Source organism: Chenopodium album, chromosome 11 (genome assembly GCF_948465745.1).
Source record: "Chenopodium album chromosome 11, dcCheAlbu1.1, whole genome shotgun sequence".
Lineage (NCBI taxonomy): Eukaryota > Viridiplantae > Streptophyta > Magnoliopsida > Caryophyllales > Amaranthaceae > Chenopodium > Chenopodium album.
This window is the reverse complement of record NC_137844.1, coordinates 2,788,503-2,804,428: the sequence shown is the minus strand read 5'-3', so window position 1 is coordinate 2,804,428 and position 15,926 is coordinate 2,788,503. Positions and strand designations below refer to the sequence as shown.

General features: G+C 33.7%; 2 protein-coding genes and 1 pseudogene across 3 annotated transcripts; 1 reads left to right on the top strand and 2 right to left on the bottom strand.

The window, feature by feature from the left end:
* The first annotated feature begins 557 nt into the window (after nucleotides 1–557).
* On the top strand, nucleotides 558–9,816 carry LOC145567164 (VAN3-binding protein-like). Its single transcript, XM_081626400.1, has 7 exons — nucleotides 558–1,083; nucleotides 1,430–1,576; nucleotides 7,717–8,164; nucleotides 8,601–8,819; nucleotides 8,905–8,954; nucleotides 9,043–9,097; nucleotides 9,273–9,816. Exons 1-7 carry the CDS (start codon nucleotides 742–744, stop codon nucleotides 9,509–9,511), a joined length of 1,500 nt encoding a protein of 499 aa, XP_081482526.1. The 5' UTR covers nucleotides 558–741; the 3' UTR covers nucleotides 9,512–9,816.
* Nucleotides 4,081–6,152, bottom strand: LOC145567166 (caffeoylshikimate esterase-like; annotated as a pseudogene). Its single transcript, XR_014095510.1, has 2 exons — nucleotides 5,456–6,152; nucleotides 4,081–4,482 (listed from the first exon to the last, which is right to left on the bottom strand). The product of XR_014095510.1 is annotated as a caffeoylshikimate esterase-like (transcript).
* Nucleotides 9,817–10,677: 861 nt separating the features above from the next.
* LOC145568218 (protein LIFEGUARD 2-like) lies at nucleotides 10,678–13,518 on the bottom strand. The gene is made up of 4 exons (XM_081627654.1): nucleotides 12,938–13,518; nucleotides 12,301–12,414; nucleotides 11,262–11,419; nucleotides 10,678–11,160 (listed from the first exon to the last, which is right to left on the bottom strand). The coding sequence occupies exons 1-4, from the start codon at nucleotides 13,179–13,181 to the stop codon at nucleotides 10,954–10,956; spliced, it is 723 nt and encodes a 240-aa protein (XP_081483780.1). The 5' UTR covers nucleotides 13,182–13,518; the 3' UTR covers nucleotides 10,678–10,953.
* Nucleotides 13,519–15,926: the final 2,408 nt, after the last annotated feature.

Here is a 15,926-nt window from a genome sequence, read left to right as displayed (position 1 = left end):
AAAGTACCAAGTATTTTCTTTTTTACCCTCCCTTTCTCCTAAGGTTATTGGAATAGTATAAGAAAGAAAGTTTTTGAGTAAGGTAAAAAAGTTAAGGTAAATTGTAGATTTATAAAACATGGCTCGCACCAAATTATTTGAATAGATTCGAATTGTACTTGAAATAAGAAATACTCGTACTGATTTTGATTGAATGAAGATTTCTTATCCAAATTTATGTAGCATGAAATTTCACATTTCTACTATTGATTGATTTATCATAAAAGTAAAGTAAAGTCGAATGAGTCACAAAGACAATACAAATTACAAATAGGGTTGAGGGATTTGAACATGTAACTTATTGTATGCATGTCCTTTAGTCTTAACTAATAAACCAAAACCTCATTGGCCTTATTATTTGAATTATAACTCAAACTAAATTTACTTGATCCAAACAATACTTACTGCGTATTTCTTTCATCTCTTTAATAAAATAATACGGAGTATTATCTCTCTTTTTATGTGTTTTGTCCTCCCATAAAATCACTCATTTTCATTGGGAAAAAAATACTGTAGTAAAGTTATAAAGCCAAGGCCATTGCAAAATCTCCCAGAAAGAAATAAGCAGCACAAATTAAAAAGAAAAAAAGTAGTCACCCTAGTTCCTGGTAAGGCCACAGTAGTATAAAAGAGTAAACTAACCCATATTTAAGAGAGAAAAACAAAACAGAGAGAAACCTAAGAAAAGCATCCCCTGAAAAAATGGAGGATACAAACCCAATGCTAATGACCAAAGAATCCAATTACAACAACAATGATAACAATAAGCTACCAGAAAGTCCAAGGTTACCGATGGAATTTCTGTCAAGATCATGGAGTTTACCTGCTCTTCAACTCTCAAAAGCTCTTTCTCTCTCTCTTCCTTCTTTAGTCTCCAAAACTGTTGCTCCCTGCAATACCCCTCCTATCTTTGAAGAAGAACATCATTCTCTAGTTTTTCCTGCTGAACAAGATGATCAAAAGAGGCTTATTTCTGGGAATTCTTTCTCTTTTGCTTCTTCTGCTACTTCTCAGCTTGTTCTTGAGCGCATCATGTCTCAATCTGTAAGTTTTTTATGTCAAAATTGCCAAATTGCATTTTTATTTTTTGGGTTGTTAGAATTAATTTATTTTTGTAGGATTTTTCTAAGAATGCTTAACAAACAAACAAACTTTTGCATAAAAAAGACTATTTTTCATGCAAAGTTTACATTTATTTATATTTGGACTTTTTCATGAAATTAATTCGGAAAAAGACTGTTTTTCATGGGGTCTAATTGATTTTGCTCACACACTATAAGATTTGTTTCACCTTTTTTTTCACTTTCATACATTTAAATTTAAAGGGTATATATGCTTTTATGGAATAGTTTTTGAATGTTGTATGTTTGTGTCATTGTGTGTATTGCAGGAAGTGTCACCAATGACATCAGGAAGGCCTTCATGTAGTGAGCCACCAAATGGAATTGGAGGCCAAAGTTTCTCTGCTTCTTCTCTTACTCCTGAAATGTTTGACAGCCCTACTGATCCTATTTCTCCTCCTGTGGATTTTGACAAGGTATTGTTTCCTCAGTCTTGGATGAGTCTAGTGTTGTTTTAATTTATTGCGACATTAAATATACACCTTATGGATGAGTCCAGTATTGTTTTAATCTATCGTGAGACATTAAAATACGACTAGTTTTAAAACCCAAATATTTTATAAAAGACGTGCCAATAATACAATACTATGTGACCTTTTTGTCTTGTAGGAATTTTTTTTTTTGACTTGTTTAAATATTGTGTGATGTGAACTTTTTCTGTTTTGCTTCCAAGTACCATTGTCTAAACATTAAACATGCTTAAGTTGTACTTAAAGACACTTAACATTTCACATACTTATTGCTTGATTTGAACTTATCATGAGATTTTGTTGAAAATTGATATGGTGGGACATCTAAAACTTCTAAAGTTGGTATCTAATGAAAGAGTATGAATACTTCACCCTCAAGAGTCTTTTAGCTTTTTAGATAAGATTGCCACTTAAAAGAAAATTCAAAAGAATACTCTTAAAAGTTGATGGTTTTGTCTAATTTCAAACTCTAAGTAACACAGAGCATGTTAAAGTATATTGTATTACTACTCCGTGAGTTGGAATTATTTACTACGTATGTGTTCATGTTATGAGTTTAAGACGTATGTTAAAGACTATGATTAATCAAATAGGGATGGAACACAAAAGGAGTATTGTAGTATTTCTATACAACCTCATATTATTAAGAGAGATTTAAACCCGACTTGAAACTAAAGACTCAACTCGACCTTTATCCGAACTTTATACAGTATATGTAGGGAGTACAGGATAAACATTGTTTACAATAAAAAACATATGTCAGGAGAAAACCAGTTTAAAGTTCATCTTTGCCTTAAATTTCACTCAAAACTAAAAATCAAGATTATTAATTATAGTTAGTTCTAGCTAAAAACAGATTTAGGCTAGAGAGAAACAGAGAAGACAGCAATGACCTGCAGAGAGTAGAGAGATGTCAGCTTTGTTTCCTGAGGCTTCTCCATTCTCCCAAATTTGACGCTTACTTTAGGTTGTCCTCTATTCAATGGGTCTATCAATTATGATTGTTGTTATTGTTAGTACACTTTTTTTACAGTAATATGGAGATATTGCTTTTGTTTCTTTCAATGCTAACTTTATTTTTTTCCCACTATTATAGAGTAGGTTTTTCTATAGCATTGTTTAGTGATTGTAAATTTTTTATCCTTTTCCTTCTTTACCATAGGCCCCTCTGATTGGTTTGGATAAAATCAATTTTTCTTAGATTCTGAACCCTTAACTTGGTTCTGTATTGTATGGTCTTGTATACTCACTCCGTGCAATGCAGCTCCAAGAAATTACTGTACTGTTAGCTACTCGCCCATGGGTTGCATTGAGTAAATTGATACGAGTACTCTCTCCATCTCAAAAAGATAGGTCACTTTGGAATAGTAACTCGCGTAAAGAGAGTGTTTTGTTGGGTGTAAATTATTTTTTGGGAAAATGATTTTTCGTTGTTTGATTTGTAAAGGAGACCCTAGTTGATATTTTTTTTCCTTTTGTAAGGAAGAAGGCTTGTTTTCCTCTCATCTTTATTCCCCTTTTTGCCTCCTTCCATCCATCTCAAGTTCTCAACCTTTCGCTTTCGTTTTTGTTTTCTCTACTACTCGTACTTTACTTTTCAAGAACCAAACGAAGGAGAATTAATTTGCTATTGTATGTTTCTTAAGAAAATTTTCAATTAGAAATCACTTTTATCGTAGATGTTCTCTATTACCCGTCAAAAAAAAAAAAAAAATGGTAGATGTTTTCTATTAATTCAGAGTCAAGGTATGAAGAACACATTTTTTTCTAAAGGGAGGCAGAGTGTAGACAAGTTGGCACATCATTATTCTTATGATTCTAAATGATTTAGTGCTCCTTTTTACTACTTAATTAGGGTTAAATTCTTTGTTTAAACTTGCTTTTACTTTGTACAATTGTTTATTATTGCTGCATTCAAACTGAATACGAGGAAAAGGATTCTCAAAAGGGTAAGAAAGGGGACAGAGAAGGAAAACTGGAAAAGTAGAGTGACCAATCTTTTTCCTTGCTTGGCTCATTTTTTATGTGGTAAAAGGATTTCCCCCCTTTTTTGACTAATTTTTGCTTTTAAAAATTTTACAAAGGGAAAAAAGCCAATAATAAGACAATAAATAGTACCAGCCTTTTTTTTTCTTTATAAAGAATTCTAAGTTTTTAACATGTTTTATGAGGTGGCCTTGAGGTCTATACTCTATAAGCGGTTTTTGGGATTTGTAGGTTTGAATATCACCTATTAGAGTTTTTAATTTTACTATCATTAGAACCAAAATCCCCAATATCTAGATTGATCACCCTTTCTTAATTATCTATCACATTCTTTCCGGATTAAGAGACTAATTTTACGCCTTTATTATAATTTAGAGTCCATTTTATTAATTTTGAAAACTTGTACACAATAAGAAGTTGAAGTTCAAACACACCATTTAGGATCCTTCAAAAAAAAAAAAAAAAAAAAAAAAAAAAAACACCATTTAGGATAGAACTAAATCACTAATACACCAATTTGATATTGATCACTTGCTACCTAAAGCTCTAGACTTGAGCCAGTCCAAAGCATCACCAAAGACAAGCTCAACATTCTCCTCAGACTCACCAACTAGCTGATGCCACATGCCCGGATAGATCTTCAGTGTCCTGTCCTTGCTAGAGGCGCGTTGATACAACTCCTCTACGCATGCTGGGTCACATACAACGTCGTCTCCACCATGAATGATCAGCAGTGGAATATCCACTTCTTCGAATCTCCCTTGAACCTCCCTGCATATCCTCATCAGCTCATATGCTGTGGCAGCGCGTGGCTTCCCCATGTACCTCTTTGGGCTCGCAATTGCTAGCTTACGCTTCCATTCCACCTTAAGGATACAGTAGACATTAGACCAACGTGTGGGGAGCACAAACCATATAAGGACAATTAGTGTTTTCCAGTAAATAAAATTGAATAAGCAGATTTAAGTATCTTTATTGACTATATATTAAGAGCTTTTTGTACTAAGTCAATAGAGATGACCTACATATTAGTGAATGTGGGTACTACAATTAGATCATCCGTCCATTTTGAGGTTTTTTTTACTAAGCAGTACTCTAGCTTTAATTTTTTGGTGCATGATTCACTTGGTTTACACTCTCATCTCAACTAAACTAAGGTGTTGTTTGGTTGGCAAAGGAATTAATTTCCTATGCCATTTGTATTTCATGGGAATTAAAATCCCACATAAAACTTCCTAAGAATTAACTAAACTTGTTTGGTTGTTATATGGGTATTTACAAATTATGGGAATTTTGAGTTACCAGGGGGGACCTTGGTAATTATATTCCCATGTTTTATGAGAATGGGAAATTTCCATGATTTTACACTTCTCACATTCTCCACTTTTATGGTCTATCAAACAAGTTCCTTATTTCCAAATTCATGAAAATTTCAATTCCTCCATTTTTTGTGTGCAACCAAACAACCCCTAAATCTAGTTAGTCCTTAAATTTTCATGAACTTATAAAACTTGCACCTGTTATAACATTTGAAAATATAATACGGTGAACAAAATATGATTGTAATTGAAATGACTAATGTTTTTATTTGTTTATCAATTTTAAATTGGTTTCTACAGTTGTTATATACTATGAAGCACGTATATATTGTTTTTGAAAGTACTCCTATAAATCTATAATTGTTACTCCGCATATATATTCATATTGATAATTAATTATATGATTACATATGAACTACAATATGTAATTTATATCCTACAAGTTTTATAATTAATTAATAACAAACAACCAAACAAAAATTTACAAAATTAGAAAGAGGGTAAATGAGAAGTTCCAAACCTTAAAGGACACATCAGGAATAGAACCACGAGTAGGAACCACGCGCCAAGTAGGCAAAACCGTAGCAGCTAACCCAAGAAGATGTTCTAGAGGCCAAGGTGGCTTAAACTTTTGACTAATCCCACACATAGCACCATTCAACACTAACCCATCAAACCCCCAACCACTCTCCCCCCCTACGCGCTTCTTCCTCAACGCAATCAACAACGCGATCGCCCCACCAAGCGATTCCGCATACATAAACGACCTCAACCCTGGCGCGTGTCTCTCACGAAACGCATCAAAGAACGAAATGCAATCATCAACCACGGGTTCGAATGTTCGATATCGGGGATGTGAGCCACGTACCCATCAAGCGCGTCGGAGTAGCCATGACCCTGGTGGTCGATTGCGCAAACAATAAAACCGGCTTTTGCAAAGTGGATGGAGGTGAGCTGGACGGTCCAGCTTGACTCGCCAGTGTAGCCATGGACGACGCAGATTAACCCGAGTTTTTCACCGTGAAGTGGGGTCCACCATTGGGTGAAAAGCTTCATGCCTCGCGAGTTGGTGATGTACTCGGATGTGTGGCTCACTGAGTGCTTTGCGTAGAACTCTTCCGGTGAAAGTGAGCCAAAAGGGCTCTTCTCGTTCGCTTCTGCGATTGGGTGCACCATTTTTTTTATTTTTTTTTTTTTCTTATCTCTTTTTTTTTTCTGAAAGAATTTTCGCCTTTTTTTTATTTATATATAACAGTTTATGTACAGTAAATGTTGTTAGAATAAAAACCAGTTAATTGGTGCCAATAAAAAGTCATAATAAGATCAACCAACAATGTAGTTGGGGAAATATTGTTGGGTTTAGATTTTTTTAGCTGAAATATTTCTCTTTCTTTCTAGATCTATAGGTGAGAATTTTAGCATGTTTTGAATGGTCGTTATTTTTACAGTCCATATTATACTGTCAGCTTTTTTACTCTTTCCTGGATGCACTAATTGTAGGAAGTCTGTGCAAGGTACTTGTAATTGTGGCATATCACTGGCTGATTTTCTGATAATTGACTTTTAGAAGTTACCATGTCCCCAAATTTTACCCTTTTCACAAGGTGAAATCCAAATGGGTTTAAGTGTATAATTAAAATTGTACTCTGTATTCATTAGGAAGTGTAAAGTGTGTAATATCCTGTATTTGTGTGATTACGGATCAATCAACTCTAAAAATAAACAAATAAACAAGTTTGTGACAATCATTGTGGGACGGACTGATTAAGAGAGAGTGCAACCATTTCATTATTTGAGTGTAAGATCTGCATAGGTTTTCGTTAAACAGACGCAATTCATTCGTACTACACAAACCCTTTCATGTAATTTTATTATCTGAGTAGTTGAGAAATAATTTTGACATGATTAATCTAGAAAATCACCCCAAGTGCCCAACTGGAAACCATCTATTTATTGTGTTATACTGTTATTTAATGTAGGCCATTATTTTTTGTCTGTTTTTGGGATCTTGGCAGTGTAGTTTAGTAAAGTGCTTCTCTCATTAGTCTTGGCTTTTAGGTAATGTGCAAATTTGAAAATTTTAAAGTCCAATCTTCATTTGAACAATTTAACAATTTCTGCTATCTATTGCTACAAAAGGACTTTTTTTCTTTAGTAAATAGGTGACACCATTCTTAAACCAAGGAAAAAGTAAAAGAAAACGTTACCCTTTAATTTTTGATGTTATAGATAGATTTATATCCAAAGAGCTTTTACAAAACATTCTTTTACAAAGCTTGCTATGAAGGAAATTAGTCATGTGACTAGCATGTGATGCCTCCTCCCCTACTCCCTCCCTCCCTTCCCCTAAAGGCCAATAAAAAAGCACTTAGCTTAATATATAGATGTACTCTACTAGCATCATAAATGAGCTTGATTAGTATTTGCTCCATTACATGTCATGGACATTTTGAGTTTTTGTATTTTATGCATGATGCAATAAGTTATGTCTGGAGTACTTCGTATTAGAAAAGAACAAATGCTATAAACTTGATCATTTCATTGTGTTTTTGGTAATATTCTGAAAATGAAGTTAAGGGCTGTATCATGTACAGAGAGGACGACCTCATTGTTTAAAGAGTAACTAGGAAGTGCAAGTGTAGGACAATCCACTTTGACTCGTTTCTACTCCCTTGCTCCTTAAAATTTGAGAAAATTCAATTTCTATTACTAGAATTATGTACTGAAAATTGTTTAGTTTATTTAACCTTGTCACTACTTGTTTACAATCAATGTTTGCAGTATCTGAATAACAGCAGTACCCCACAACCTCTTTTACCTCCCATCCGTGTGGGTCCTAGAAGTGGTGGTACCACTCCTTGTGCTGGTGGTTCTGTTGGGGGTAAGACAGTAGGAAGGTGGCTGAAGGAGAGGCGTGAGAAAAAGAAAGAGGAGCTGCGAGTGCACAATGCACAACTCCATGCAGCAATTTCAGTGGCTGCAGTTGCTGCAGCTGTGGCCGCAACTGCGGCTGCAACTGCTGCAGCGTCTGGATCATCTGGGAAGGATGAACAGGTAGAGCAGACTGACATGGCAATGGCTTCAGCTGCTACTTTGGTGGCTGCACGGTGTGTGGAGGCTGCTGAGGCAATGGGAGCAGAGAGAGAACAGTTAGCTACTGTAATTAGTTCTGCTGTTAATGTTCAATCCCATGGCGATATCATGACTCTCACTGCTGCTGCTGCAACAGGTTAGAGTGTTTCTGTTCCTACAAATTCTGCTAACCCGTTTTCTGCATTGAAGTGTTGCTTAAAAAAGAGATTTGATGCGTTGGAAATTGATGAGATCATGTAATGTTTATAGCTATTGACAAATTGAAATAATTACGGATAGATTTCAAAACAAATTTGCTAAAATTAATGTCATGGAAATATAATGGAATGTATATAATCATTTTAAAAAGTCATTTTGTCATCCAAGGCCTATTGCTTTGGGATGGCTCAAAAAACTGTGGCTTTATAGTTAGTATCAGGGGAGTAACAGTGTGTAGTCTGTGTATGTGTGTAGTTAGTCATAATTTTTGAATTAGCATTTTACAGTGTGTAGTCTGTGTATGTGTGTAGAAGTGCGTATTATATGAGGAGATTGCTTTATACAAATCATTACAACCTATATGCATAATGCAGCTTTAAGAGGGGCAGCAACTCTGAAGGCAAGGACAATGAAAGAAGTATGTTATATAGCAGCCGTGCTACCCGTTGAGAAAGGTATAAAAGGTGACAATAGGCACAGTCGAAATGGTAGCTACAATGGTGAGCCTGATCTGCAAAGCGAAAACTTTCTTGGTTTATGTAATGAAGAACTCCTTGCCAGGGGCTCCGAGCTTCTTAAACGCACTCGAACTGGTAATTTCAGCTTCTCTGGCTAGATTTAATCAAAAGCATTTCAGTAATTTTAGTTATTGATGAATTATTTTATTTGTTTTGCCAGGTGATCTTCACTGGAAAGTCGTCTCGGTATACATCGACAAAACAGGCCAGGTTAAATTCTTTCAAAACCTACTCAATTGTATACCATTTTCTTCCACTTGTTAGTCATTTTCCTAACCATTTTTCTCTTGTCATGCAGGTTGTGCTCAAAATGAAGAGTAGACATGTAACAGGAATTACCAAGAAGAAAAAAAGTACTTGCCATCCTCTTTCTCCTTATCAGTGCTTTGCATATTCCTCTATAATTAAAATTTATTGCAAAAGTCAAAACTTATGAATTTTGATAGTACTGGCAAATGATGTCTTCTGAATTTGGATGTCTGGTGAATCACTAATTAATGATGAGATTTATTGTGTGATTTATGACAGAGATACTGATGGAAGTTTGCAAAGACTTGCCAGTATGGCCAGAGAGGAGGTCCATTGAAACTGGAGAAAAACGGCGTTACTTTGGGCTAAAGACAGCCACACATAGAGTAATCGAGTTTGAGTGCAAGAGTCAGCAGGAGTACGATGTATGGACTCAGGGTGTCTCAAGGCTGCTCTCCTTGGTCAATGAAAAGAAGAAAACCAACGCGTGTCCAAGAAACAATATTTACTGGAATTAGACGAAGGTACTTAAAGTATGAGAGCTAATACAGATAGAGTAAGCTATTTTGGTCAGATTTTTTTTGCTTCGTTTTGTTGATATGGTGTTCATAAATGTATGAAGGCTTATGTTTATGGGAAGTCAAGGATGAATTTTGAGGTACCCTTAGCTCTTTATAAATCCTATGTAGCTAAAGCTTCAAATATAGTCTCTGTCCATATTTTGATGTTTGTCTCAAGTTACACAGCGCCTCACTTGTGAGCTTGAGTTGACTGCTGCCTTTTGTAGCTCAAATTTCTCAAGTTTAATTGAGCTTTTAAACTCGACTTCACGGGACATTATATATAGAGTATATATTATACGGTTATACGTAGTACAAGTACTTAGATTTATTCACATTATTAAATACTTAAGTGAAGTATGTGTTGTAGTAATCCTCGTCATTAATAACATAATAAGTCTAATATTATGGAGTATATATAGAAGCTACTTCTTTCGTCCCCAAATGTTCTTCCCATTTAGACCGTCCACATTTATTAAAATAACACTTTGTTTATTAATAATAAATATAATAATTGAATACTAATAATCTATCCATTGAGACGAATATATTTAGAATAATATAGAAGATTTTCTTAGTTTAGAATAGTATCAAAATTACAAATGGAAAGAATAATAAGGAACGGAGAGAATAATAAAAGTTAATGATTTTGTTTTCAAACTTCTCAGTCTCAAGTTCAGCTGAAGAGACTTCTAGGCTCATTGTCATTCTTCGTTATAAGGCACCAATAAACTAAGGACGATTTGTGCCTTAAATGATGAAATTCTCCCTAGTAACACCCAAGTAATTACATATATATCTTGATACTTCTGCTAACAATCAAGCTATCTCAAAAACCTTGCTTATACTTATTGATTACTTGCCTTGAACTAGGCATAATGTTTCTGTAACTAGCTGTTCCTCTCTTATATTTCACAATCTGCAAGTATATCTAATTCACAGGTACAAAATCATACAATAATTGGGAATTTTTCATCAGAAAACTTAGTCAGCTGGAAGGAAATTTCTGCAGTCATTTGTTTATGTAAAAGCATAAAATAAACACACAATGCTAGGCTGCTAGCAATTGTCTAACAGCCTTTCCCTTTCAGTGACACCATCTACCAAATATAGCATTACCGACATCGACAAAATACGTTCTTTATTTAACGCCCTATCCTTTGTAAAGGCCTAAAGGTTAACACAATGCATCAAAAAGACAAGATGAACTTGCTTCACAATTGAATGCATTTTATACAACATGGGCTAAAATGAAAACAGTATAAATTGGAAATCGTGTACAATTTTTCCCATAGTATCAATTTTTCTCCTGCTAGAATAACAAAATAACTATGTACTTACAAAGTGGTTAACATTTTTTTTTAAATAGGCACAATGGCAAAAGTTTAAAGTTCTCTCGCCTAACTGTCAGCAGCTCTGAAAACTGTTAGCAGAGAAAGGAAGAGGTTGATAATGTCGAGATACAATGCCACAGCAGCCCATATATACTCATCATAGGTGTATCGCTTGATGAGGTTGTCTGTGTCGTAAACGATGTAGCCACAGAAGATGATAGATGCCACACAACCATAGATCATCACACCAATCTTGCCCAATGGAAAGAATATCTGTAATTATAGAATTTAGCATTTTCAGAATGTTGAACAAACAAACATCGGATCACATGCAAATATGCAATAAGATATTCAGAAGGTAAAGAGCATTCTACCTGAATCAAAGAGAATATGATCAGCACAATCAAAGCCCCGAACAAGAAGGGACCAAGGAAATTGAAGTCATGGCCTCTCTTTGCTGCCCAGAATGTGTACGCAGTGAGACTTAGAACCACTGCAGTCGTCAAAATCACAGACTCCAAAATAACTTTCCCTGTCCATTTTAAAAGTTTCAGTGAGCTTAAGCGTGCCAAGTTAGGCTAGTTTCTTGCATCACAATATCACATGCAATAACCTATTCAGAAGGTAAGTTTGCCACAACCAGAACAAATTGCCCAACAGAATTTAAAATAAAAAAAAAAAAAAGACAATAACTTGGACGAAACAGCAACAAACATAAGTCTGGTAAAAAGGTGGCAGCTAACACATTCAATCACGGTCTCCAGCATTAAACTCTGTACCATGGAACCTCCTACGAAGTATATTTTTATGTCATCACTTGTTTCAATGCACACTTTATAAGACCAGAACCACCATAGATGGTATTATCTTTAACCAAACAAGCTCGCAAATAATAACCAACAACAAACCACGCATACTGTACTTTACAGCGTAAGCATTACTAGGAATCTAGGATACCATGCCAAATCGTCGGATTATATGTTATAGTACCAGCAAGTTAAGTTTGTACAGTTAGCTACCGAGATGTGAATATATTCACTTGGACAATAGTAAGTAGTAATGTGACTTATGTGAGGGCGTATATGCTGTCTACATGTTCATCTAATTGAAAATTTCATTTTTACTGTCCCAAAATCCCAGTATCAGATTCTCAAAACTGTGCAACGGGGTACATTGAACCATTAAGACAGCAAAGAATAATTAATAATGGTTGCTTGCAAGAAAGTCATCCATGATCACCACAAATTTAACCTATTAAAGATACTCAAACAAAGGCAAGGATTTGATCAGAAAACCCACAATAACATCAAGGAAAAAATGTCAATTTCATTTCAATCAAAGTTCATTGTTTAACAATGGCAGAACGAAAAATATTATAAATGAAACGATACGAAATGAGCGAGGACAACTTACCACTAGTGAATGCACATGTCAGCCCAATGGAAAAGGCAAGCGAAATAGTGAAGATCCCAAGCAGCAGATAATTCACCGGATGACTTTGATGATAGTAGTATAATGGACATAGCACTACAACACAGTAATCACACCAAATTAGCCACACCATGAAAACCTAACATTCTAAACAGTTCTTCAACAAAAAATTCACAATAAAATGAGTAGTTCATTAATAAGATCATTATAATAATCACATTCATCATTTAGCAGAATCATCAAAATAAACACATTTCCAACTTAGAAACATAAAATACATCAATGGTCATACAATTCCTACCCAATTCATCTGCAACAAAATTGCTAAAAATGCTAATCAACCCACGAATTATTATCCAACAATTAGTCTAACATTCCAAGTTTCCAACGAAACATAAGAAATTATGCCAATTCCATTTAATTCCTTTAATAATTCAACCAAAACCATATGAAAAATTAACAGAAATTAACCCAATTCAACCCCCAACCAAAAAATCAAAAGAACCCCAGAATAATAAAACAAATACCCAGTTCAATTCACCAACAATACAACCAAATTCCAAAAAAAAAAAACACAACAACTCAGAAAACCAATAAAAGGGGTAAGAACAAAAATTACCAATAAAAGGGGTAATGATGAGAATGATATAACAAGCGAGACCACCACTACTAGAAGTAAAGAAATGAGCAATTGGTTTATACGAAACAACAATAGCACCAACAACAATGGTAGCAAGCAATTGTACTGCGATGATTGAGTAAACTTTTCGAATAAAACTCCATCGAAGTCTTGGGTCTTCAAGCATCACAGGGTAAAGTTGTGATGATCCTCCTTCAAGATCATTTTTCCCAGATTGCCACATGATTTCTAAGTTTCTTGCTTGTTTTTAGATGAGAGAGAAAAACAGGGGTTTTAATTGGGTTTTCCTGGGTAATTGGGTTTGGGTTTTCCTGTAAAAAGAGAGAGAATTTGGTGGGTTTTAAGGAGAGAGAAAGCGAAACGAAAGTTCTTGAGAAGTCTTCTGCTTCTACCGTTCTTGTGAAGGCGGTGTTAGGAAAGGATCATGATGTGGAAGATTCTGGAAATAAATGAAATTAAAAAATGAAGTCAAGATAAAATGAAATTATTAAAAATGAAATTCTAGGATTTTCTTTCAAAGGTTGGAACTTGGAAGATGGCTAAAAGCCTAAAAGCTGCGAGTAATCCATTATCCATATATTATTGCAATATTGCAAATTGCAAAATTGGATTGTTGTATGTATACGACATGGTACACCATTGATTATGACTTTTGAGAGTGGACATGTATTTTCTTTTTTAAGGTAAGGAAAATACAGGTACTCTATACTGGGAGATCTTTTCATAGAAGGGACACATGTAAATGTAATAAATGTAGCAAATTGAGAAATTAGCGGGCTAGATACTTTGGAAGTAGTGGGAAAGGTAGGAGAATCCCACGATCCCACCTTTAAAATGTAAGATATAAACTTGAGCACTACATCAAATTATGGTTGATCATATACTTCCTCCGTTTTTTTTATAGTTGCAACAGTTTGATTTTTACACTATTCATGTGTTTCATTTTGACTATTTTTGACGATTTATACATAAATAAAAATATAGTCATGTGGGATTTTGTTACATTTGTCTCGATTTGTACAATTTTAATATCTAAAATTTATATTTTTATATATTGATAGTCAAATATATTAACGATTCAAAACATGCATCGGCAAACGTGAAAAGAGAAGTGTTGCAACTATAAAAAAAAACAGAGAAAATATATTTTTAAAATATAAATAACGAGTATAATTTAATAGACGTTATTTAGCATTGTACCTTTGAACTCGTAATACTCCCTCTTTTTTTTGAAAATTAGATAATACACCCGGGTGCACCATGCACCCGGGTAAATAAAAAAAGGCGGAAAGAACATATAGTGTTTGATAAAGAACATACCTATGTTTGACAAAGAACATACCTTTAATATGTTCTTTGAGTGTGATCAGTGTGTTCTTTGAGTAAAATTATATGTTCTTTACATTATAACTTATGTTATTTAACATATGTTGATACATATGTTGATAGACATATATGTTTTTTTGTGTTTAATAATACAAAGTATGTTCTTTGAATTTGGCATGTATGTTCTTTAAGGTCGTAGTGACGCCCAAATTCTATTTTTATTATCATATGTCATATTTAAATTACTTTTATTATCGTATGTTCTTTGAGTTTGATTAGTATGTTATTTAGGTATTAACTATATGTACTTTACAATATAAATTATGTTCTTTTACAATATGTTATTTTGAAATTTGACATTGAAATCTTAAATTACTTTTAATTGAAAATAATATTAGAGTAAAAAAACTAAATTATTATGGGAATTTGAATTTTTTTTTGGAGAGATAGAAAACTATTTTTTGGGGAAATAATATCTTTGGTAAGGATTTTTTAAGAGGTGATCAACATTGGCATGACTCGCATACCGACCCGATCCGGCCCGAAATAAGATGGGTTTGGGCAAACCTAAAAATGCATTTTAAGTTAAAACTCGAACCGGGCTCGAAAAAAGCCCGAAAAACAGCTACTTTTCTACGGGTTTGGGCACGAGAAATTATGATATGGCCCGGCCCTACTCGATTTTTTATCACCTCTAAATTTTTTCCGTTAATAATGTGTAATTTTTCAGAAAATTTTATTAAGTTTTTATCTCGTTCTTTTTATTATATCTTTATGTTCTTTGGTAATGTATGTTTTTGTCAAATACAAACATGTTCTTTGTCAAATACATGTATGTTCTTTATGAAACAAATGATGTTCTTTCCACCTTTTTTTTATTTATCCGGGTGTACGATGAGCACTGTACACCCGTGTGTATAAACCACGGATTATTTTTTTTAATGTATCATTTTATGTGTTTTTTTTTTTTAAATGCATCACTTTTATATTTAGTAGTTTTATATCACAAATTTTATTATATCTCTCTTCTCTAAAACCACATATGAGTACAAAATATTATATCATTTCTCAATTTTTCATGTTTCCTACTTAAATGATTAAAAGACTCACAATTTCACATACTATCTCTTTTATAATCCGCAATGTATTATTATTAAAATAAATTAATCATCACTTATCCTACTTACACAATATAAAATTAGAGGCTTATTAGAGCATATAAACACTCCTAAAACTCCATACATATAAATTAAGTGATGCATTTAAAAAAATGAGGAGGGACTATGTTTAAGAACGTTACCGGTCTTACCACCACCATTACCATTAACCGCTAATTAAATAATTACAGAACATTTTTTATTTTAATAATGCATGTATAAATACTAGAAATTCCTTGCTTTATTTATTTAAGAATAGGGGGAAACACCTTTATTTTTCTAAAGAATCAAAAAGAATTTCTGCAACTTGAAAAGTTGATTTAGTTGTAGAATGTCTTAGAATTGGAAGATGACAGTCCTAACAATAAGATAGTTTTGTGCCCCATACGATGCCCGGGTTATTTATTGAATTTTAAGATAAATTTTTAATCTATATATCAAATTTTAAAATATATCATTGATACAAAATTATTTAGGAATTGATG

What these genes read in the sequence shown, in the direction of transcription:
- LOC145568218 (XM_081627654.1), bottom strand. Translation starts at nt 13,181, where the DNA reads ATGTGGCAATCTGGGAAAAATGATCTTGAAGGAGGATCATCACAACTT. An exon ending in GACATGTGCATTCACTAGTG is followed by an intron (nt 11,420 to 12,300) that starts GTAAGTTGTCCT and finishes TAAAATGGACAG; the next exon opens with GGAAAGTTATTTTGGAGTCT. An exon ending in TCATATTCTCTTTGATTCAG is followed by an intron (nt 11,161 to 11,261) that starts GTAGAATGCTCT and finishes CTATAATTACAG; the next exon opens with ATATTCTTTCCATTGGGCAA.
- LOC145567164 (XM_081626400.1), top strand. Translation starts at nt 742, where the DNA reads ATGGAGGATACAAACCCAATGCTAATGACCAAAGAATCCAATTACAAC. An exon ending in AGCGCATCATGTCTCAATCT is followed by an intron (nt 1,084 to 1,429) that starts GTAAGTTTTTTA and finishes TGTGTATTGCAG; the next exon opens with GAAGTGTCACCAATGACATC. An exon ending in TCTTAAACGCACTCGAACTG is followed by an intron (nt 8,820 to 8,904) that starts GTAATTTCAGCT and finishes TTGTTTTGCCAG; the next exon opens with GTGATCTTCACTGGAAAGTC.